Source organism: Symphodus melops (genome assembly GCF_947650265.1).
Source record: "Symphodus melops genome assembly, chromosome: 15".
Lineage (NCBI taxonomy): Eukaryota > Metazoa > Chordata > Actinopteri > Labriformes > Labridae > Symphodus > Symphodus melops.
Window position 1 is genome coordinate 13,785,170 of NC_136705.1, and position 23,925 is coordinate 13,809,094.

Below are 23,925 nucleotides of genomic sequence, written 5' to 3' on the forward strand. Positions count from 1 at the left end.
GAGAGGAACAGTGAGTGACTAATGCAAAATACAGAGCAGTGTTACTGAGTCACGCTCATTCCCATGCAGATGAGAGAAGGACTGGGAAGGGAGAGAGAATAAAGTGCACCAAACCAAACAATAGAAAAACACATGTGAGTGATGTGTTTGGAATATGACAAGGCTATGTTTGGGACACATGACATTTACTGACTCGTATGTCTGTATCATCCTCGAAGGTTGTTAGATGTTTGAAATGACTAGTAGTCACGAAAAAACACTTTTTAACTAAGGCTTATGGGAATGTAAATGCTTTTGCAGATACATTCACAGCATCAGATTGGATGATAAAAATGGTGAAGTAATCAGTACCACTGACATAACAAAGGGCAAGGAATTGTATTTCATGGTTTTCATGTTATCATTTGTTCACAGCACATCCATTAATGTATGCTAATTAAGTGTCCGAATGAATAGATGCTAACCATGAATGTAGGTTATGAATGCAGAAAGGACTTGAAAGTAAAGGGTATTGTAGCAGTGACATGAGTGCCACAGGAGGGAATAAGGATCAGAGAAAGATGTGTAAAGAGATTGCAGTTTGAACACACAGAACAATATGTTGTGGCGCTGTGGTTTAGTTCAGTTTGTTTTACTGCCAGTGTTTCTCTTCCCATGTAAGTCTCTCTGCTCTACTTTCATTATTTTCTATCTTTCTCTCCTCTGTTCAACCTCCACTGTCTGTCCTTTATCAGTCCACTTTTTCCTTGCATTCATTGATCTCTCGCTCTTCTTCTCCTTCTCTCCAATCTATCTGTCAGTACAGTACAATTAGCGGCAGAGAAAAAGAGAGAGAGGCCCGGCAGAGCGTGAAATGTTCTGAGCTTTAACTTCAACTGGCAGCGTTTGACTGCATACTGCACCAGCCATTCCCGCGGTTACCCGCAGCAACACTGCACTAATAGAGCATGCTGAGGAAAAAACAAAGCTCCTGCATGCAGGGCAGGTTGTAATTGGTAAATTGAAAACACACACAGTCATACAGGCTTCCTGACTCACATATGGATTAAGTCCCTTTTTTTTAAAGTTACTGACACACATAAACATACAGAGGGTCAGCATTAGAATACATTAGAAATGTGAACCCCTCTATTCATCAAGATTTTTGGGGTGTAGAGTCCAACCTATACTTGACCAGCCTCAATTTGTATATAACCAGTAACAAGAAAGTTTGCTTTGGAGGCAGGGAGAGTTTTTAAATTGACCAAATAACATCAGTATCTTTGCTTTTCCTGTTATACAAAATAACATTATTTTTCTGAACACAAATATGGTTACTAACCTTTAACCTTTATTTCGTTTGACAATTGAAATAATATTTGGGAGAACACTTAGAGACAGAAATGATAGATGGTGGTATGGTTTGCATTTATATCATATTTCACCACTTTAAAGAAGACTTTATGTTAGCTAACAAGGGTAGCCACTATGCATTAACGTAGCAAGCTCCTGTTTGCTATGGTTTTCCAGCTGGCTATTATGTGTTAGAGTTAAAACACATGTCACATAAGGACGCCCAAAAATAGCCGAACCCGAATACAACCTGAGCCCCAGGCTTTACAGCCCCAAGCTGCACAGGAGTCTTCAGGGAAACTACAAGGTGTCACGTTTCAGGGAGCAGAACTCTAACACACTTAGGGGAAATAATTCAGGGCTAACAATGAGCATGCATCTGTTTCACTTGACCTGCCAATTTCATACTCTCACACGTACACACAGAAACAGAGGTATAGACATTAGATTCATCTGGCGCTCTTCCTGCCTCTGCAGTGTCTCTGTGACCAATGCAGTGGATAAATAATCCGGTGAGATTCAGTTCTAATATCACAGGCCCCGCTCGCCAAAACATTAACATCAGCATAATGGTATTAGCCTGCTCGTAGTCATCCATTAAAAGTACTTAGGGCAGACAGGCAGACAGGCAGGGGAATACAGCAGCGCTTTTATTAAAGCGCTTCCCCCGTAGATAAGGTACAGAGCAAAGAGCTACGCAGTACATGCAGACCTGCCACAGGTTTGAAGCCACCTTGTGTCTCCATCTCCCTTAATTTACAGCTGCTTTAAACCAGCTATGTAAGAAGAAGAGTTGCTGAATTGCATAAATAAGAAAACAGTAGCAGCACAAGAGAGGAAAAATGGTACAAGATTTAGTGAATGGCAATAAAAGATAACCAAAGTAGGACATTACTTTTCAGTTGAAGCCCAACACCACATTAAAAAAGAAATTCCTATGAGGTTTGACTCTGCAACAGAGAATGTAATCACTGATTCTGGTCCAACTCAAGACAAAGCACAGTTAATCATTGAAGTTTGCTCCTCACAGCAAGACTCCACGTGCAGCATTGTTTAAGGAATAATCCCTTAAGACCGCCATCTTCTGATATGAGATAAGGCTGTATCTGTTAGCGTTCCCCATTGAAAGCCTTCACTGCAGAGACAGCCAGTGACATGCAGCGTGTGTTTGTGCGAGCTCACGCAGACCTATATCAGCCTTTTGTCTCTCTCTTTGAAGAGCTGCTAGAGATTTATGCCCACTGCTTTGTCTTCTGCAGTCCCACCTTCCTGTCTGTACGGCTTTAGCCAGCAATCCTCCACAGATCCTGGCTTCGAAGTTAGATGTCACAAATGAAAAGAAAATCGACCCCTGGCTGGTTCAACCACACAAAACTTGTTTGAGGGGATGAAATTCCCAGGCTGTGTGGAGGAATTGTAAACTGAGCCTAAATGGGTGTGGCTGCATGATGGGATATTCCTTTCTTTACGCAGCTGAAAGGGATGGATGGACATGAATAGAAACTTTGAAATGAGTTAATCAGTTAGTGTTCACTTAGAGGTAATTATAACAAGTAGATGACGATAATGAGTTGTTGTTTTTTTGCCTTGTATTACCCATAAATCACCTGGGGCCAGCTGTTCAAACATTAAATCGAGAAAAGAATGGTCTGAATTTGAAAATCCACTTTTTGTTCTCGACAATTCTTCAGCAGGCCTATCCGGTGAATGGCCTCTTCAAAAATAACATCAATTGACATCAGAATGCCATGTGGTATTAGTTAAAAGTGGCTTCACCCAGCCGTTCTGCAGCGTGTGTGCATCCTAATTTCATTATTGCAAATGATTCGTGCCCTCTTGTTCGCACTGATAGATCAAAATCAGTTAGTCCAAACATTTACAATAATGAGAGGACACATCTGGAAGCAATAAGAACAATTAACTAGAAAATATAGTTTTCCATCTGGTCTGTTTGTTAATATATTTTCCCCTCCTCTCTATGCCTTGCTCTTAAACCTGCTTCTTTCCCTACTTCCTTTGAAGTAATGATAAGGTCATTTCCATCCCAGTTGTTTTCGAGGCGTTTTGTGAGGGCAGCTTCTACTTTTGTGTTTATTCGTTCAAACTCCTTTCTTCTTCTTCACTTTCCTCTGTATTTACATTGAAATTCCAATGATCCTGTTGCTGAATCAGCAACAGGCTAACGCCAATTTAACGGTTTAAAAAGGGAAAAAAAACAAAAGACAACATAGCTAATGGAAGATTTTGGCAAACTGTTATGAGACATTAATTGTTCTCGCACCATTCGTCGTGAAACCCACCATAGCTTCAGATCTTCGCCTGTCGTTAGTTTGACTGAAAGTAAGGTTAATACATAATTGACAAACTTTCAAAGCCGCCTGCAATATCAGATGTGTGACATCATTCAGGCTACGTCCATTAATATTTACAGTCTACAGCACAGGCCCACTCACACAGTTTGAATCATCTGTCCATTTTACACGTGGCTCTCCCACACCACTTGTTATCTCCGTCTGCTAATGAATTCAGTGTTTTAGCAAATAATACTGCTGTCACAGAAGGATGGTGTGTGTGTGTGTGTGTGTGTGTGTGTGTGTGTGTCTGTGTGTGTGTGTTTGTGTGTGTGTGTGTGTTGGTGTGACCTAAAACCACATAAAGACTCATTAACAGCTCAATGCCTCATTGATATGAGTGTGTGAAGGAGGATTTGGAAATAATATATGTATGTGTGTACAAGAATTGTGTTGGCTGAGTTGTTCTGTTTTTCCTGTGCCTCTGTGTATATCTAAAGGCTTTTGGTTAACAGAAATGATCCAAATCTTAAGTAAAATGTAATTTCTTCAATCCTCTTTGTCCATAACAGAGGAATACTAAGGCATACTTTTAGCCCTGCTGAGGTCTTTGTTGGATTCACAAACAGTGTTGAAAACCCCTCCCACCACACCTCTATGATGTAGCTCGGTTGACCTACAGTTTTCCAATCCAAAAATCACAGACACGTCAGGATTGGTAGGCTATGTGGAGGTGAGAAAGCAAGCAGGCTTTCAACTTCTCTCTCAAGCTTTCTTTTTCATTATCCACGCTTCTATTTCTGTCACTTTTCATGTGAACAACAAAGTACAACACTATGAAAGCTTTCCAGAATGTCTGACACTATTCCCAAATTGAACCTATTATTGAGTCTCCCCCATTTCTATGATAACAGTCATTTGAAACAGTCACACTTTCCTCTGAGCCTGGATTGCAAGTCATACAAACTACTTAAAGGTAGGGCAGTTAATTTTCTCAAGATACACTTTTCAAGATTTCGTTACAATTGTCTTTTGGTCCTGACAGTAATTAATAATTCGGAGTAATATGGAGAGAGGATGCTACTTTCAAAATCATGCTAGTTTTCGAAAATTACCTACCCTACCTTTCATTTAAAGCAAGAATCGGCCTTGAATAAAAGCTGGCCAGTCATTAAACCCAAGCATAACTGTATAATGTGTTGAATGATTCAAAAGGAGATTGTTTTTAACTTGTATAATATTGCATATTGCAAAGAGATCCTGGACATGAATATGTAATCACTTGCTGCTGTTGATACTCAACTGAAGCTTTTCAATTAGTTTTTTACAAATCAGCAAAGGTGGAAATGTTTTCACAAGAAGTAAGAGCCATAATTACAAGGAAACCAGAAAAAGAAACGTACTCTACCATAGGATGTAAGATTTCTCACCTCGTGCAAATTGAATGTAACAACCGCTATACTTGTAAATAAGTAGTGTAATGATAAGTGTCCCTCAGAAACAAAAAGTAATTTAATTTATGCTGATAAAAAGGTTCATGTTCTTATCAGGGAAAATCAAACTAACAGAATGAAAAGCTGGAATAAATAAGCCTACAATTTGAAAGTGATGTCAATTTTCCCAACAATTCAACCAAGGCAAGTGTGAGCTCTGGGTTTCTACTGGAAATGATATGGGTGAAGCTTGATGACAACAAGTCACCAAATTAGACAAAATGAAGTTTGTACACGAGTATCCGTGTTGAATATTTGGATCTCAATATACATGGTGTTTATGATTTTTATTATAATCAAGCAACCTTAACACGGTGCACAGTCCTAGCGTCGAAGCATGCATTTTAAAAGGCCAATCTGTGCTGGTTATTGGAGTGTAAAGTCCCACTCCGTTTTTTTCTTTTTATTGTGCTCCTGTCTCTGTGTGTGTGCTTGTGTGTAGGCAGAAGCCTAATTTGCTTCTCGCCTGTACATTTCTTTACTGGCTGCCTGTTTGCCTACGTTAAAGTGTGTGCATTTGTGTTTGTTTTTGTGCGTGTGTGTGTGTGTATTTGTGAGCCACAGATACTGCATCATGGTCAAAAGCCAAAGCCAAACTTGAGCTAAACATGTGAATGCAACCTTCATGCTAAATTTTCTAACTCTTTTGACCCTCATGTGTCTGCGTGTGTGAAACAAGGCTGGTTGTCCCATAGCTTCATTGATAGTGAATCACACAGTGTGCTCCCGTTTTACTATACTCAACATATTCAAGCCGTAGATATATTAGCACCAGCTAAAATCCCTATGGAATACTATTTCAAATGATCACCAGAATGAGCAAAGAAAAAAACACTTATTATAGAGATGACAGCTGACACAAACACAGTAGCATGCATGCAATACTTTGACCAATAATACTAAGAAATACCTGGACTGAAAATGAACAGTTGTCTACAAAGCCTGTCAAAGTCAGCCATCTGTATACTGGCACATTTCACCACAAGGTGGATAGCAGACAGCACACCCACGCATGGACACAAACATGTAAAACTGAACTGCTGTTTTCTTTGACATACTTCACTAAAGACAGATACACAGATAATTTGAAACTGAGAGCTGTGTGGTTGTCTGTGAAACCTGTCTCTCTCTGTGTGTAACTCTCTCTCTCTCTCTGTCTATTTATCTTCCCCTCGAGCTCTACACACAGACACACCTTACCATCTTCCAAAGAACACCCAGAACAGCTTTCACAAATAACTGCACAGGACAGAGACACAAAGACAAATTTAAAGGGATATGAGAGGGGATAAAAAGAAAGTTAAAGAAGTTCAAAAAAACTTTGAGATGTGTAAAACATTTTTCATTCATCTTCCCGATTTTGTCTCCATCATGTCTTCAAGCCTCCATTAACACTTATTGTCTATGTTGAACCACCCCTGTCCTCACACTTCACTGTCCTCTGAATCAGAGAACCAAATCAGGGTAGAATTAGCCTGAAGGCAGACTTATTTAGATCAGCTATTTTGTTCTGCAGCAAAATCTTGACTGCTTCTCCCTGCAGGGACATACTCAGGGCCCTGGTGGCTCATATGCTGTAGATGGTGTATTTCTATGGGAAAGAAAAGTTTCTAAATAGGCCTTTCTTTGGAAAAATGCTGCAAATAAGTTAAGGCTAGAAACCCTAGTCATAGGGCAAATGAATATGTGGTGATGTATAACTCTGTATTCGTTCAGAAGGTTATATACTTGGTGCATTTGTAGTTTCTGTTGACATAAAAACCACATCAACAACTATATTCACATTATCACATCTAAGGCGCTCAACTCCAGTCATGAGTCAAATAAAGCACCTCCTGTAAGCCTCTTAAACGATTTAGTGTTTTCATAATTTACAGGACAAAAATGAAATAAATAAATTAAAATAAAATTTGTTCAGTCTCAATAATCAGATAACTGGCTGATATTTATGACATCCAAAAAAAAACAAATACGTTGTAATAATTCAGATTATCTTTATCATTATTATTTGTATGCATATTTTATTCTTGGCTTGATGTTGAGTACTTTTTGAAATACCCTTAGAGTTAAACACGCATTTTGACGCTTAATGATTTAAGGGCCTCTTCCTAAGTATCCACAGTCAAAACGCTTTTTACATCAGTCTTTACAACCTGCATACAGTAGTTAGTCATCAAAAAAAAAAGATAGGGAAACCATGATAGTTGGAAAAGTGGACCATCATTTGATTTAGTCAAAGAGTTATTAAAAGCCACTTAGTACTGGCTGTAAGAGCTATGCACTATGGAAACTATGTAGTCTGCCACAGGCTGAAAAAAAAAACAGCCCAGCAGACATCTGCTTCCAATTTGACCCAAAACATAAGAGAGATGACTACTGTAACCTAGACAATATCTCTCACATTCATTCATCATGACAGGCAATTTTCTTTTATGGCATTACAACCCTTATTCCTCACAAACAACCTGAACATTTTCAAGCAAGCAGTGTAAGCAATCTTTTGGTTTCAAAGCCAATCTTTTGGTTTCATGCAACTAACAAACAATGCCTGCCAGAAAGAGACAAAGAGCTTTACATGTACTTCTCATGTTTTTAAGATTTATTTTTGAGCTTTTGGTGCCTTTATTGCAGAGATAGGACAGTGGATAGAGATGGAAATCGGGGACAGAGAGTGGGGATTGACATGCGGCAAAGGAGCCATCAATGAAAAGCTCGGACCCGGGCTGCCCATGTTGAGGACTATAGTCTCCATATAAGGGACAAGCGCACTGAGCACTGCGCCCCCCATTGTGTATATTAGCCAAGTCAAGATTGTTTCTCTGTTGCTATATCACATCCAGCATTGTCACACGGCCCACAGCAGAAACACACTACAACCTGGTTGAAGCTTGCCAAGAAGGAAGACGCAAAACATCCATCCAGGAGATCTAACGTCATCTGGACAAAAACTAAAGAATGACAGGTCCTCTCTCTTTGGGCGGTCGTGGATACAATGACAGCCAACAGTGGTTGTTGTAATCCAAACCAAATGTGGGTCCACCAATCCAAGAATCTGGACCCTTCCCATAAAACCTGTGAATCAATATGCAAAGTCTATGAACAACTTTTGAAATCAATTCCAGTTGCCATGGTAGGAAAAGGTTTCAAGAGCAGTGTGTTAGCACAATACAGACCAGGGTTTTCTCATGATTAAGCCAATATTCTAAAAGAAAATATTGAATGGTGTGAATGGTCCAAGGCCAACTAACAACTCTCAAAAAATGGACATGGTCTAAGCAATTAAAAAAAAGGCTAAGTGGTCAATTCCATGAAATGTATTGCATTCTCAGTACAGCTACAAATCCAACAGGCTTACTGGTCACCCAAGACAGCTTCACTGCAAACAGTAATTTGTGGTGACATTGTGAACACGCCCTCCTTACTATGTGTGCACATGAGTAAGAGTGAGAGAGTAAGAGAGGGTGCCAAAAGCTCACCTCACTGAACATTCACAGAAAACATTCTTGTCCACGTAATGGATTGTTTTGTGAAGAACTGACTAAATAAACCTGTAATTCAAGTAAATGCATGCTGTACTCCTTTTAGAAATAAAACTATATCAAAGGCTGTATTCAACATGAATCTACTGTCCTCTTGATGTCAACAAGCTTTAATGTAACACAAAAAAAGGTAAGTGTAAATTGTTTTTAATTAATTCCAAATTCTGTATTTGCATTCACTTGATACAGTTACATAAGAACAATTTGTTTGAATTAAACTATATTGTTGACATCTAATATAACAACAGAGTCCACACTTGAGTCAGTGTATCATCTAACAAGCGCTCCTAGTAATGATCAAGTGAAAGGCTGACAAGACGCACAATCAAGTATGTGTTTTTACAGCAATAGTATTTGCCACAAAAGATTAAATGAACAAAAGGGGACTTTAAAATCCGGTTTGGTATCAAGCCAAAGTGCTCGGCATTGTGCAAACATTGGCTGATTGCTGGAGCTAATTCCCCACACTGCAAGCTTGTCGCTACCGCTGGAGCCGGCTGTGAGTAAAATCACCACTCTGGTTAAAGGCCTCCTGAAATGTGGTTAAATAGCAATCAAGGACCACATCACGAGTTAACATCAGATAATAAGGCTTATGTGCTTGGCTAAGAAAAGCCTCGAACTGTGATTGTGGCATTTCACAGCAGGGATCCTTAAAAGGAGTTTAAAGTTCTTTTTCACACAGGAAGGACAACAAAACAGCTTCTAGCTGGCTGCCTGAGTGGTTGCTCTGAGATGTTCCCACAAAGTATAAAGTCACCAAAAAGGGCAACTGACATCTTCTTAAAAAGCCTTTGTGTACCTTAATTAAATTGTCTAGACAGATGCTCCCTCTCTGCACTGTCCAGATTTGCCACTGCTTACTTAATCAACGTACTGTACATTCTCCATTAACCAGCTTCTCCTGGTTTTCTATTCAGTACATTTCTAAAGAAACTGTAGCACCTCTCATTCAATTTAGGTCTCCAGATTGCATCTACTTAAAAAAAGTAAATCAACCATTCAAAAAATAACCCAGTTTCGCAAGTTCTTGGCTCCTGCGACTCACAAGCTAATCCTTTTTTTGCTGACTGTACTGCCTTCCAGAGAGTGGAAATCAATAAAACCCACAGAAGACTAAAACAACAGCATAAAAAGCAAAGAACAAAGAAGAGAATGGTGAAGATAAAAGAAGTGACTGAATAAGTTTCAGTAGAAAAGGTTAAAAAAAAAAAAAAAAAAGCATCAAGGGTGGGATAGGGAATTGTTGCTTTTTTTTAAGTCACCAATAAGCAGTCCGCCTCGCTGCTCATCGTGACCACCACATCACACTCACACCACCATTTTCTCACATTATCAGCAATTAAATTTGCAACATCACACTGATCCAGAGCGTGAAAATAATCAAGAAAATGATGCAGATATTGACAGTGAAGGTGTGAAATATCTGCATGAATACATCTGACAAGTAGAATTGCAGCATTCTTATGGTACATATTTTAAGATAGATTGACCAACTCACAAGATTTCGTCGTTCTGAAATTCCAGGATGCCGTGAATGTCTTCGAAGTCCTCTCCACCTCCTCGTGCAGTTCCCTCCACTGTCTTGTATGGCAAATTGACCACACCGCGAGCCCCGGACGTTCTCAGCACCTTCACCTCCATGGTGCCAACACTCTCGCTCACATGGCATACAGGCTCCTCAAAGGTAAAGATACCGGCATGGTCGTCGTCAAAGATGGTAACTGTTGCTGTGGAGGGTAAACCGAGACATGCCACTGAGTCCACGTGATTTGCTGATTCGCCGTCCTCTGGCTCCTCCCCTTCTGCTGACAACACCTTAACATTTGAAAGGTGAATCAAGAAGTTTTCGTCTTCTTCAAAGATGTCATCGTCAATGATCCCCACACGGATCTCCTTCATCGACTCGCCAGGCTTGAAAACCACCACTCCCTCAGTGAACTCGTAGTCCGAGCCAGCGTTGGCAGTGCCATCTTCCGTCCGGTACTCCACAGATATCGTTTTGCCCAAATCACCGCCACGTCTAATCACATTCACTGCCACTGTACCACAGTTCTCAAGGCATTGGTAGGAATTGGGCTCAAAGAAGATCTTAGAGATGGGGTCATTATCACCGACATCAGAGCGTACCTCATGCATGCTAACAGCTTTTCGTGCCTGATCGGCTGCATGTTTCTTTAGGATGTTGCCAGCACCAGTCATCAGCCGGGTGGCCTGGCATCGATAGAAAGCACGGCTCTTCTGCTGCTGGCTCAGTACTTGGTAGTTGGCAAGCTCAATAAGTTGTTCAACCTGGTAAGAGAGCACATTAAGGCGAAGTGTTAAACATTTTCTCCAGCATGAAGAGTGGACATGGTAGTCTTTTTAAAATGTTGCTTTATCACCATTCCGTAACATTGACATACTAAAGAAAGCCTCCTTCGTCAACTTTTCTGTTAAGGTAAAAGAACATTGAGCTCATCTGTCTGAATCACTGAGTATCATCCAGCTTTTCTGGAAAAATGTTTTATCGTGTGTCACGTGGATGAATCTTAATTAATCAAACTACAGTGATCTTAGATTGAGTCGTATTATAATGATTTGTCAAAATTGACACTGATAACGCTTCCAGGTTGAAGAATCAAGCAATTTTGAGTCTTTACTGCTGGAACGGATTCAATTTTGTATGGAGACTTCTTCAATGTCTCCATACAAACTTTGTGATGATCTATTTTTTAATCAAGGTGAATCTAAAAGGACCTGACAGTCAATGCAAAAAGCACAGCAATGCTTGCTTCTAATATTTGCATTAGTTAAGCTCATTTTAGATTGAGAGTTTGAATCTTGAAAAAAATAGTCCCATACATTTTATCACATATTGTAAGTTAAAAGTGTTTGTAATGCCAATGACCTACTGTCCTCTGACTGGGATTTTGAGTTGATATTTCAGGGAAACTCACAAACTGTTACCATCACCTAAAGTAGGCCCAATTTGTGCCTCAAGTGCCAACAGACATTGAAACTAAGAACTTCAAGAATGCTATTTCCATAAAGCAGTGGTACTAATGTGGAGTACTGTATTCAATTCCTGATGAGAGAAAACTTGCATGCAAGCGTGCAACTATTTCTTTGAAAAAAAAAAAAAAAAAAAAAAAAGGAGTGTTCAAGTCTTCCTAGAGAGACAACAAAAAATGTAATAAATGACAGATAAAGAGCAGGTTCTCTCATCTCCTTCAATATTAGGTTGGTCTGCAAGATAGTGACACCAAAATCTATTTCTGGATGAAAATAACAAAATGACAAAGTTGTACTAAGAACAGTCCAATCTTGGAGTCATGTGGCTGCTCAGTTCTACAATAACTAACAACCTACAGTATAACTTCAACTATGAAAGTAAAATGTCAAATCACTAAATGTCACAGTGTACCTGTCAGGCAGAAGAGCCCCGCTTGTTTTTGTCAAAAGGTTAATCAGCCTTTTTGTTTATCCAAACAGAGACAAGGGCACATCACAGCCTATTGTTGAAGGTTGTAATGGAAAGTAAAATACATCTTCATGCTTACAGCTTTCTTTCATCTCTCTAGTGTTTAAATTTACACAAATAATGACAACACTGCACAGTCCAATTAACCGCACTGTTTTGTATTATGTAGTGTCATTTTCAAATAAAGACGTCTCATTGGTGGATAAATAAAATATTCTACAATAAGAGCAAAGGAGCTGACAGAGGACTAAGACACATAATATAATTATACTTACACTTTAAATTGCGGCTCCACAATGCCCTCAATCTTCCACATATGTAATATCTTTTAACTCTACTGTACACAATTGGCAATTTTATGAGACTAAGTTGTTCCACAAAGGCAGTTTGACAAATAGAATATGAATTGTGGATGTAGAAGTTTATTTTGTAATTTACATAATAATGTAATGGTGCTCCATGTCCTTTGCAAGTTTTTCTTTTAGTGTAGCTATTATCAGATTAATCTAAGAGGTTATGATGAGACATTCATCACCATAATTACTGTTGTAATCAAAGCAAATAGAAAGTGCGTCATCTGCAGCTGCTTGTTTTGCATTTCCATGCAACCAAACAACTCTGAGAAAGAAAAAAATAAAACAGCAGGGGCAGCGGCAGTGACATTTTGGATTCTCTATCAGTTTGTTTTATTGTTCCCTCTGTGAAGTGTTTTTGACTCACCTCCTTATCTGGGTGTTTCTGTTTAAGCTCTTTCAGGATCTTGGCCATGTCTCTCCGGGTCTCCTCCTCATCCAGATCTTTTTCATCAAGATCCAAGCCCAGCGGACCATCCAAGAAGTCAACACCGTGAGAGTTCAGCATCTTTCCATCCATCTCAATGTCCACCTTATCATATGAGAGAGAGAGAGAGAGAGAGAGAGCCAGAGACACAGAGAGAGAGAGAGAGGGGTCTTAAAATCAGTCCCATTGATTGGAGGCTTTGAAGCACAGTGAACAGTTTCAAGGCAACCATTGCTACTAATGAAAAAAGAAAACATGAGTCCAATCCTAGTTACAGTTGCATTCATTGTTTTATTTAACATAAATTAATGATTAGTTAATGGTAATTGTGTCTGGTTAACTAACCACTTTAACAAAATGTGACCCATCTGTTTCATTCATTAAGGGGTGGGGTTGTGAAGACAAAACCAGTTTCCCTTTGAGTTAAGTTTTATGGATCAAATATCTTTCAGCTTTTTTTTTATAAGATGGTGATTACAAACTTCTCAGTGATTTGGGTTTCCAAACCTGTTTTGTTAATTTTAGCCAGAAGTTGAAGTGAAAGATCTCTTTGAGAACATGTCTCCAGATAGTCATGCTTTTTTTTTCATAATCTCATAACAGAAGTGAGAGAAATAATTACACAACTAATTGTCTAATTTCCCTAAAAGGAAGCCAATACTCTTAATTAACTGTGTGGTGGATAAATGCACCCAGCATCATAATACATATCGCAATTAGTTATGCATGACGCACTGCATGGAACCTCACACAAAGCATCAGATAGCATTGAAAAGGAGGAAATTAAACAGTGTCAATACTTGAAAAGTATTTGTGTGTGGTTTCACAGTTATATGCTTCATGGCATGAGTTTACCTTGGCAGAATCCTATTCATTATTCCAGATAATTGCTCCAGGTACACAAGACTCATCAACTCACTTCCGCTTGCATCGAGCACCTTATCTGCTTCTCTTGTTTTGTTTGTTCCACCATGTTTGGATGAAAACAGATTCATGTCTAATTTCCTGTCTGTTCTCTAACTGATATGCAAAGCCTCCAGCATAACTTTTTACACTTTTAAGGAACATTCATTGAATAATTTAGGGGAATTACAGATAAAACGTACTAGTTGTAACTACAGCTTACCTTGGACGGGAGCGGCCGGTCACCCTCGGTCTCAATGATCATGCCACGCTGCTTGCCTGTGCGGTAGCGCTTGTACACATATTTGTAGAACAGCAGGCGGCGGTCGGCAACCCATGCAAACAGCACACAGATTGGGAAGAAGAAGAACGTGAGCAGCCCTTCCCACACCTGCACCACACCAGGTGAGATCACGGACAGGATCAGATAGAGCCAGATGTAGGCAAAGATACTCCAGGTGGCAGTAACGAAGAAGACACGGAGGTGTTTGACCTTCCTCGTCTCACCGTCAGGTACAACATAGACACACAGGCCAATAATCACGAACATGTTGAATGCCGCAGAGCCAACAATAGTGGAAGGGCCAAGAGTTCCAGCATTGAAACCATGACCGATGACTTCTATGACAGACAGCAGGATCTCTGGAGCTGAGGATCCCAAAGCCATGAGGGTAAGATTAGAGACAGTCTCATTCCAGATTCGTACTGTGGTGGTGGTTGTTTCACCATTGGGTTTCTTAATGGTAATTTCCTTTTCTTGTGAGGTGATGACCTCTATGGATGCCATGAAACGATCTGCAATGATTGAAACACCAAGGAACATGTAGACCAGAGCCACAAAGTAAACTGTAGCCCTTGCTACCTTGTCACCAAACGACGGGTTTTGGGGCTCCCAAACAGGTAACATCACTCCGGTAGAGCATGCCTCGGGCTTGCTGCATTCAGTTTTATTTGTTGATACAGCTGAAACAGAGCCACCTAAGATGTGCTCAGGAGGAGCGCCAGCCAATGACGGGTGAACTTCTATGAGGAGAATCATCGCAACAACCGCTAGCCTCAGGCCAGGGAACAGGGTGGAGGAGTGATCCCAGCGGCCCATTTTTACGTAGAGACCAGAGCTGTTGGGTGACGATTAATGAAGTTGCTGAACCTTTAAAGAGAAAGAAGAAGAAGAAGAAATTCAGATAAGAATAAACCTCGTAAAAGTTTGGGTGAGGGGGTATTCTCTTCTTTCCAGAACATAGTGTTAAGATGGTGGACATGCTACATGTGCTTATATGGTTTAACTTAACACTGGTCAAATTTAATTTACACATTTAATAATAATAAAATATTGTTTTTTCATAAAAATAAACTTTTAGTAGTCAGACATTTAATATTAATGCAATAAAAAAATCATTAATGTGTAGCCTTAATTGCCTCAAGATTAATGCATTAACAGAGAAAGCCTATTCAGATGTATAGCCTTTTTCAATGTCAAACGAGCCAAAATGTAGATCTGTGTTTAGAAGTTTTGTGGATGCAAGTTGCTTTTTACGTCCAGTAAACAATGACACAGCACAAGATGAAATCTGCAATTGTCTAGACAAACTGAGCTGACACCCCAAAATCACCTCTTCAGATTTACAGTATGAGCTCCTCACTCAAGAGTCAGTTAAGTTTACTTTGAGCTATAAGGAACCTTAAAAACATTATGCCACATAAACACACATTTGAGGTCAGGATTGTTTTACTGTTCATAGACAGCAAGTTCAAACAACCACTCAAAAGTTAAACATGTAGGTTAAAGGTAGCTATAATTCAATCAAAAAAAAAAAGTATAGATATATATACATACATACACACACATATACATATTTGTCTCCGGGAAGCAATTCAAAACAATTGCAATTATAAAACAGAGAAGCTGCCAATGAATTAAGGGAATGTCATATTTAAGGACATTGTATTTTAGGGAATTAAAGGAAGAGGCAAATTGTCCTTTCAGCAGTGCCACACATACAATGTGAGTAAAAAGCATCCAGGCAGATTTTGACTGTTTGCCTTGTATTCTCTCTGGAGCAGATACGCTTGCAAGCAATGAAGACAGGTGAGGAGTGCTGGATTTGTTCTTATTATTTTTTGAATATGCAGTCCAGTCATGGTTTTATGTATGGAAAGTTAGTGATACATACATTTTTTTAAACACTTTACACATAATACATGCTGCTGATATTGCTGTCCATTGAGAGACAGTGAAACAATATTCATGAATACATGTTTGCCATAATTGGTATTTATCCCTTACCCTGAAAAATCACAGTACTATTAAGTAAGCAAGAACTGTGTAAAATGCCCAGACCTTTAATCATCACTATAAAGAAATTATTACTGGATAAAAACCTCACTCAGTGGCATACAGACACTCCAACATTGCCATCCGACAAGTAATTAATAGCGTTCCAAAGACACCTCCTCAACCTGTCTGGGGTGGGGAAAGTGGACATCTGGTTTAGGTCCATGGTTGCAAACTGTTTAAAACAGCAATAACAGAATGGTACTAAAACTACATTTCAATGTTTGTTGGCACAGATTAATTTGCCACCCTTTAAAAAAAAAAAAAAAAAAACCCTGCATGTGTCACATCCGAGTTGGACAAGAGATACAGTTTGACATCATCAGTATCTGTCTAGCCAAGACTCATGTTGGTCCCATCTTTACTCGTCCTCACATCTGTACACTAAGTTGACTAAGATGTTGTTTCTTTCTATTAAAGACACTGCTGCACAATAAGCAATCTGTTTAATCTGGGATCATTAGTGACCATAACCTAAAACATAGATCAGCTAAGAACTCTCCACAATTTAGCTTCGTCCACATTCCTGCCTGCCAACATCCATATTGCTGATGAGTAGTGCTGATGAGTAGTGCTGATGAGTAGTACATCTAAGAAGCACATTTAGCCAACGTCAGTCGTTAGTACTTTCCTGCTTTTCTTCCTAACACAATACTCAATTTAGATGAAGCTGTTAATGCCTTTACGATAAGAACCACATCTCTTCCCACTTAACTTGTAGCGAGGCTTGGGTACCATAGAGCCCTGACATTTGATGATATGAACAACACATAATCTACATATTTCCACAGGGGATGTAATCATGAATGTGCAGATCGCGGGTTGAAAAACAGGGAGGGAGGACCGAATTGCAGGTAAAAAACAAAAATGATTTATTTTAAACTAAAAAGGCAAATGGCAAAACAAAGACTTACTCAAAAACTTAATCCAACAAAATCCAAAACGAAAAAACACAGGAGCAAAGAACACGAGGAAACATCTGAATGGTACAAAACACACACAATGAACAGGGGTAATCAAACACAGGTGAGGCTGGTAACACAGGTGAGGACAATCAGGGCAATCAGACAGGAGGGCAACACACAGCAGAGCAATGAACACAAGACCAGAAACACTGAGTGCGTTTACATGGACTTAAATATCCCCGTTATGAGCCTTATCCCAGTTTTGATCATATTCGGGATATGATGTTTACATGCTCACAGAGAAACCTGGTTATTTATTGGCAGCTGTCAGAAACCGGGATAAGGCACATGCTACAGTATCTCGTTTTCTATCGGAGTTCTCCAGGTAGCAAAATCGGGATATGATGTTTACATGCACAAATACAAAAACGGGATACTTAAAACCCTACTCATAACCGGGATACTCAAGTCCATGTAAACACACTCAATGAGGACAACTACAAAGTAAAACCTGACACCAAAAACACAACCAAAACAAGATATTACAAAATAAAACAGGAAACACTTAAGACTAAACTAAGATACACTAAACACCAAACTAGGAACCTTTAAACACAAGTAAAACAGGAAACAATAGTAGCCTAAAGACAACATAGAAGGATACAAAGTAACACAGGAAACACTGAAGACTAGAACTAAAATATAAATCAGAAAACACTTAAACACAGCGAAACACACTAGGGAAAAAATGAACTAAAACAAGACAGGAAGTCAAAACTAAATGTATAAATAATCATTCAAATATTGTAGCCTACATATACTGTTCTGTAAAAACTATGTTTGATAGCTGTGCCTAATGTTTTTGATGGCTACTTGCTGCATAAATCAATTTATGTGTAAAGGTCAATTAGTCCACAGATTATGAATTTAAATATGAGGGTTAAATAAACCAAGTGTTATGAGGAAATGAGCTTCACTATAGTGTTTGTGTGTTGCTAGTGTAAGAGGTCTTTGCTCAAATGTTAAGAAAATCAATTCAAAACAGAATTACACATTTCCGTAATTAGACTTTCATTCAGTTAGGTCATAATAAACGTTTCTCTCCTGGCAAATGTGATCAAGCTGCTCTCTGCCTTCTATGGCCTTCTTGTGTGGTCACATAAGGCTTTGCGTGGCATTTCCAAGTGATCAATAATTCACTGAGCTTTGGGACTTGGTTGTTTTCACTTAAGGATGTCATTTTCCAGTAGGCTGATGGCGAAAGAGTGTGCTTTCTGTGCCAGCTGTTCTCAATATAACAGATTTTTTTTTCTGTGGCTTTTCTATAAGCATAGATTAAGACAATGAAAATAGAAACAGTTGGAGCATTAAACACGATAAATTTCAGCGTGAAGAATCAGTCAAGACTTTAAAAAGTAATCTTATATATAAACAGCATGGGGATGATTAAAAAAAAAACCTTAAAATGACCTATCATTGGAAATAAATGATAATGCCTAAATCCAACTATTATTACACTCTGACATTCAGCCCTGTTCACGATGTCAACACTGAACACCTAAAAAGAGAGAACTATTAGAAGGAGCCACTTGGAGACTAATACACACACTGTGTTGGGAAAAATCTGAAATTGTACCTCAAGCGGTCAATTCTTTAAAACAGACAGGCTATTATAAAAAAAAAGGTACATGGAAGCCAAACATGATTTCTGTCTTTGTTTTTGCAAACCTAATCATAATTTATCCTAATTTTCAATTTACAAAAGTTTTTGCCAAAGTGGGGGAACCTTGAATTTATTTCCCAACATGTGGTATGCTTCATGACTGTGATGCTATTTACAGCAAAAAAAAACAAAAACAAACTACTGACTCAAGAAATATATCTATTCACTTTGTTCCTGATATTTCTTCATCTATAAGCCTTCTGATACAAGCTATCTGCCTTAGCTAAGAGACAGTGGCTAAAGTGGCTCTGCCCAAAGGAGGAAAAAAAATCCCAACCTGCACTCAAAGTGATTTGTTAAATAGAGGAAACCTGAGCTGATGTTGCCCTGTATTTTGATTGTTCACCGACTGCTAAGTAAACTCCCCCTCTCAAAACATCTTATTGTTCGACTTGGAGGTATGTGGGTATATTCTAGGTATGTGAATATCCCAGTTCTTACCACATTACAAGGCATGATTAAATTGCTGTTACAACAGGACTCATTGAGATGCCTGCAGACAATGCTCTAATTTATCATATTTGCTCTGTTTCTTCTCAGGGCTTGCTTAAAATGCATCTTCAGGAACACAAATCCTTGATAAACCTCCTGATTGCTTTACACTTTATCAGGGGATTACACTTAAGATGACTTTGGATAATTACCTGTTCCATTTATAGTTCCCTTGGGTTGTACAACTGAGAAATATGTCTTGAGGGGAGTGACTTGGTGAAGTTATTCTCACTTTCTGGTTTTCGGAATTATTACCAGCTATTTGATACAATTGATGCCCTGGCTGGTAACAGATCCAAAGTCAAGGGTCAATGTTGATGTGCCTGCTGTTAACAAGGGAGAGGCTTAGTAGCTGAACAGGGGCTGCTATTTTGGATTTGATAATTGAAATATCAGGTTTCAGAGTATCCAGCTATGGTTTTCCCGAGTGTCATGACCTCAAAAACTTGGCTTAAGTTCAAGAGGAACACAAGATAAGAAACAAACCAAACCAGCTTCACTGACACACACAAACTGGACCACTTTATCCTTCCCAGAGGCTATAGCAAAAGCGCAACAGAAAGTAAAGAAAACTAAAACCATGTGGTGCACTGAGGCAAGCTGTTCCCCCTCTGCTCTAATACTGTCATTCCTCTGGAGCCTCTGAAGGCGGCACCCAAAGGTGTCAATAAGGCAGCTGGTTAGACCAAAAGGCACCAGGAAAAAAAAGACAGTGAAGCTGCACGTTACATAAAACCTATTTTGGAACCTTATGAAAAATAAGTCATGCTAAAAATGGACATGCTTTGTAGAACAAACCATTGTACTTTATGATAACAACAAAAAGCTTCATATGGCTGACATTTTTATCATATGGCAGGAGCCAATGATAAAAAAATGTAAAAGGAAGAGTGTAAAACAGACAAAGTCATGTTAGAAAATAAATAGGAAAGAGACAGGAAGGGACAAAAAAAAAAAGAGCCATTTAGGGTGGTGGTGGTGGGGGTGGGGGGGGGGGTGGGGGGGGTGGGTGGGGGGGGGGTCGGGAGAGACTCGTTTTTAAAACAGTTTAAAAATGCCCGGAAGAAAAGAGAAAAAAAGGGAGTCTAAAACAGGAAATACAGAGATTGCCGCTCTTGTTGAAATATAACCAACGTATATTCAACTGTGGTTTAAGATGTGAGTGAGAGAATGGTCAAATATTCACATACGCATATACTAAATAGCCCCCTGCAAATACTACAAGATTAATGGTCTGTGTTTACCATCAATTAGGTGATAGTGAGCTCTTTTAGCCTGGATCTGCCTTGCAGCCAACTCTTGAGCCAAGCTGCCCTGTCATACACAGAGTAGTGAAGAAAATGAGACGACTGACTGTGTGATACACAGGACTATTTCCGGATGTCTGTCACTTTGTCTGTCTATCCATCCACATTATGTGCGGCAAAATGATGAGGAACTACGGGAAACAGTCATTAAAAGACTTAAAAGTAAAATAAATCACTCTTCTAATCACCAGTTCTCTATTCAGCCAAGAATTAGCCAAAGACAAGAAATCATTGTCAAATCAAACCCATTTATAACCCTTCTTTTGAGGATGGATGATGCCAGTATGAATGGCACACAGGACTCATCTGTAACTCACTGCAGTTTCTCATTGAGAACACGTTTTTTTTCTCTCTCAGGAAAGCTGAAAAGTGTGTTTACCCCCTGTATTCTAATCTACTGTAAATCAACTTATACATTTGAGCAACATTTCAAAACCCTGACTCAGTTGCAATATCTATACCATTATTATTACTATTCTATTTAGTATGTCAGGGAAAAGATGAAGCTGGCTACGTCACAACTCGTAGGTGAAATTTGGTAGGCCAAAAGTACACCTTATATTATGTCAACAGACTGCGAATTATGTATTACTAATAGGGTTATAGCTCTACTGTGTTTATTGAAAGTTGAAAGTATGGAAAGCCAATTCAATATTCAATAGATATCTTTGATATTAAAGCTCAGTTTCCTGTATTAGTGAGGTCTTTGACTGCACTTGTTTCCTAGCACAACGCTGAAACATGTGCTAGTTTGTGTCTACTAGTTAACTAGTGAGTCTCGAAATTTTTACTAGTTAACTAATACCCCATGTCCACTAGTATCACTAGTGATCAGCTTTTCATATAAAAGGTCTTGGGATGTGCCTACAATAAAATGCTCGAAAAGGGAGCATGTGTGCGGTCTCCTTATTACTCTTTTCATATAAAAGGTCTTAAAACTTTGATACTGACAAAAGCGTTAGCATTTACAAAGCAAAGCTTCAGCAGCTGAGGAGCCATATTTTTATTAGGAGTTGGTGGAGACCAAACCAGATCCAGGATACTGAAATATCTAACATGTGTTGTGTCCATGGATGACTAACAACAAATGTTAACATTGTTCTCTCTCTTTATGGGCTTCTATGTTAAACTATTTGCAAGCATCTTTAACATATCAACTATAAAAAAGTACATGTCAGTGCTAGCTCTACAGCTTGCATCTTGAATCAGTAAACAAGCATTATAGCCCTTATCGAAACAGTTCTAAGAAAGCGTAGCAAACAGATTGTAATGCTCTAACACAAACATTTAAATTGTGGGGGGTGGTGCCTAAAATCTTATACAAGCTGCAAGAATAGAACATACGCATTTTTTTGCAACTGGAAGCAACCATTCCATTCAAAGCATGGCTCTACTTCTGCTGTTGTCCAGTTGAGCCCATATTTACAGTAAACAAGGCTCCTATCTATCATGGAGGTAAAGTTCCCATTAGCTCTAACCCTAGGACACACAAAGATCGAAGATTAGCTTTTTTTTAACCTGGTAGAACAGGTCTGTGCCTGTGGTATTAGGGTCAAACTGTTTGGCAATGCAATTTTTCTCCAGCACTGATCACCAAAAGCAGTGAGCTGGCCAATAACAACTGCCAATATTTCCAATCACCGATTTGTTAACAAAGATTTTACTATATAAGATTAACATGCAAATGATTTGTATTCACTTCTGCAATACAAGTAATACCTGCACGCCTGGCATTTGTGTCAATTACACAGCATTGGTTCATTCCCCAATGTTCGCATCCATGCTAACAATGGTTGCTGCTACAGTGTCATTTCTGGGCCTGAGAGCAGCTGTTCTCCACATGCAGCTTAGAAACATGTGGAGCACAGAAGAGTCAATCAATATTGTGTGCCTGTTGTTATTTCACTTTTAATACATCTGTAATCAGCCTGACAACAGTAGTTGTAATAGTTGTAATCAAAGGATTTACAATTGACAGTAAAGTCACACATTTTGACTAATTAGCAAAACTATAATTAACCAAAGAAGATTTTCATATTCTCCATCGATTTGCATAGATTTCAGATTGATGAATCTCTCCTCAAGGTTTGGCACTGTTGGCTAACTACAAACTGATGAGCTTTTGGATAACATGATGGAGGTAATAATAATATAATCCATAAACCATGAAATCCAAAACTCAGGCAAAACTGACTTGAACATTTTAAGTATTTTAGTTTTTTGGTTTTAACTGAAACAGAAAATCTTCCCTAACAACATCAAAAGCTCTTCCTTTCTTATTTCTTAAAATCATGAAAACTTTTTTTCTCTGGCTGTGTTAAATACACATTTTCCAGGGAAGATAGCTTCTTACTTCATATTGGGGCTTTTCTTTTTTATTATGCAAAAATAAAATAAAACGTTTTTGTCTCAATGTAAACATTTTTATTGAGTGATAGTATTCAACCTGTCATTCAAATCAGAAATAAATATATAACCCAATCTACAGTCTCTCCTAAAACATGTTAACAAGAAGCTTTGTCACTACTGACCCACCAAGAGCTCGTTGGACAGCAGTGTGAAATATGGCTATTGGTCAGTTTTTATTATACAACACATCGCTTAGAGACAGCTCTAACCCGTTTTGCCAAAAACCCATTGAATGGAGCCTTAAACCTCCCTACTGCATCATAAACAGATCGTATATGTCATCAATAACCAGCTGCATTGGTGGAAGGTAAATAAAGCAGTAAAAACCTCTGGCTGCATTTCCTTTTTTCATTGTCATAAATAAATATTTCATAGCATCATCCACAGTGGATGAGCTTCAGTTCAGCTGAAGTCAGCTGGAAAAGATTGCCAGGAAAGCCTGGATGGTACCTGCCTTATGTGCCAAGCTCTCCTCAAAAGACGGATGCGTTTGTAGTGTCACATCAGGAGAATACAAAGCTGCCTCTTCTATTATGTGTGAGATTTACAGCAAAACTGACGCGAGAATATGTGAAATCGCTTTATTTCTCTTTTACAACATAACACTCTCAAGTCACAGCAGGGGGTGGGTCAATTTTTGTCTTTGAATTTCACGTTTAAGGCAATAAGTCCGTCCTATTCAAACTCAACACGCTGGTTCTGGACTCTGTTTCCTCTACAACCTGCTCTGTCCTGATGAGCACAAGCACTCCATCAGCACTGCGCTGTTTGGCGCAAAGGATGGGGGACGTGCACAGATGCGCGAACGTGGATCTCAGTGCGCTGGATCATTCAGTCTAAGGATTACCATCTCTAGGGAGAAAGCTAGCCCGGACTGCGCATGTTTGTCGCCCAACTTCCACATCGAGAGCCTATAAAAGGTGCGCGAGTGGTTATCTGAACGTGCTCTGCAT

General features: G+C 39.0%; 1 protein-coding gene across 3 annotated transcripts in view; it reads right to left on the minus strand.

The window, feature by feature from the left end:
• Positions 1-23,925, minus strand: part of slc8a1b (solute carrier family 8 member 1b) — a 181,263-nt gene that overhangs the window by 105,940 nt on the left and 51,398 nt on the right. For all 3 annotated transcript variants that reach the window (XM_079362486.1, XM_079362485.1, XM_079362487.1), the window contains 3 exons: positions 14,025-14,951; positions 12,839-13,003; positions 10,157-10,947 (listed from right to left, as the gene is read on the minus strand). In XM_079362486.1, coding sequence (XP_079218612.1) covers positions 10,157-10,947; positions 12,839-13,003; positions 14,025-14,900 — 1,832 coding nt within the window. In that variant the 5' untranslated portion in view covers positions 14,901-14,951. The remainder of the gene's footprint in view (positions 1-10,156; positions 10,948-12,838; positions 13,004-14,024; positions 14,952-23,925) is intronic.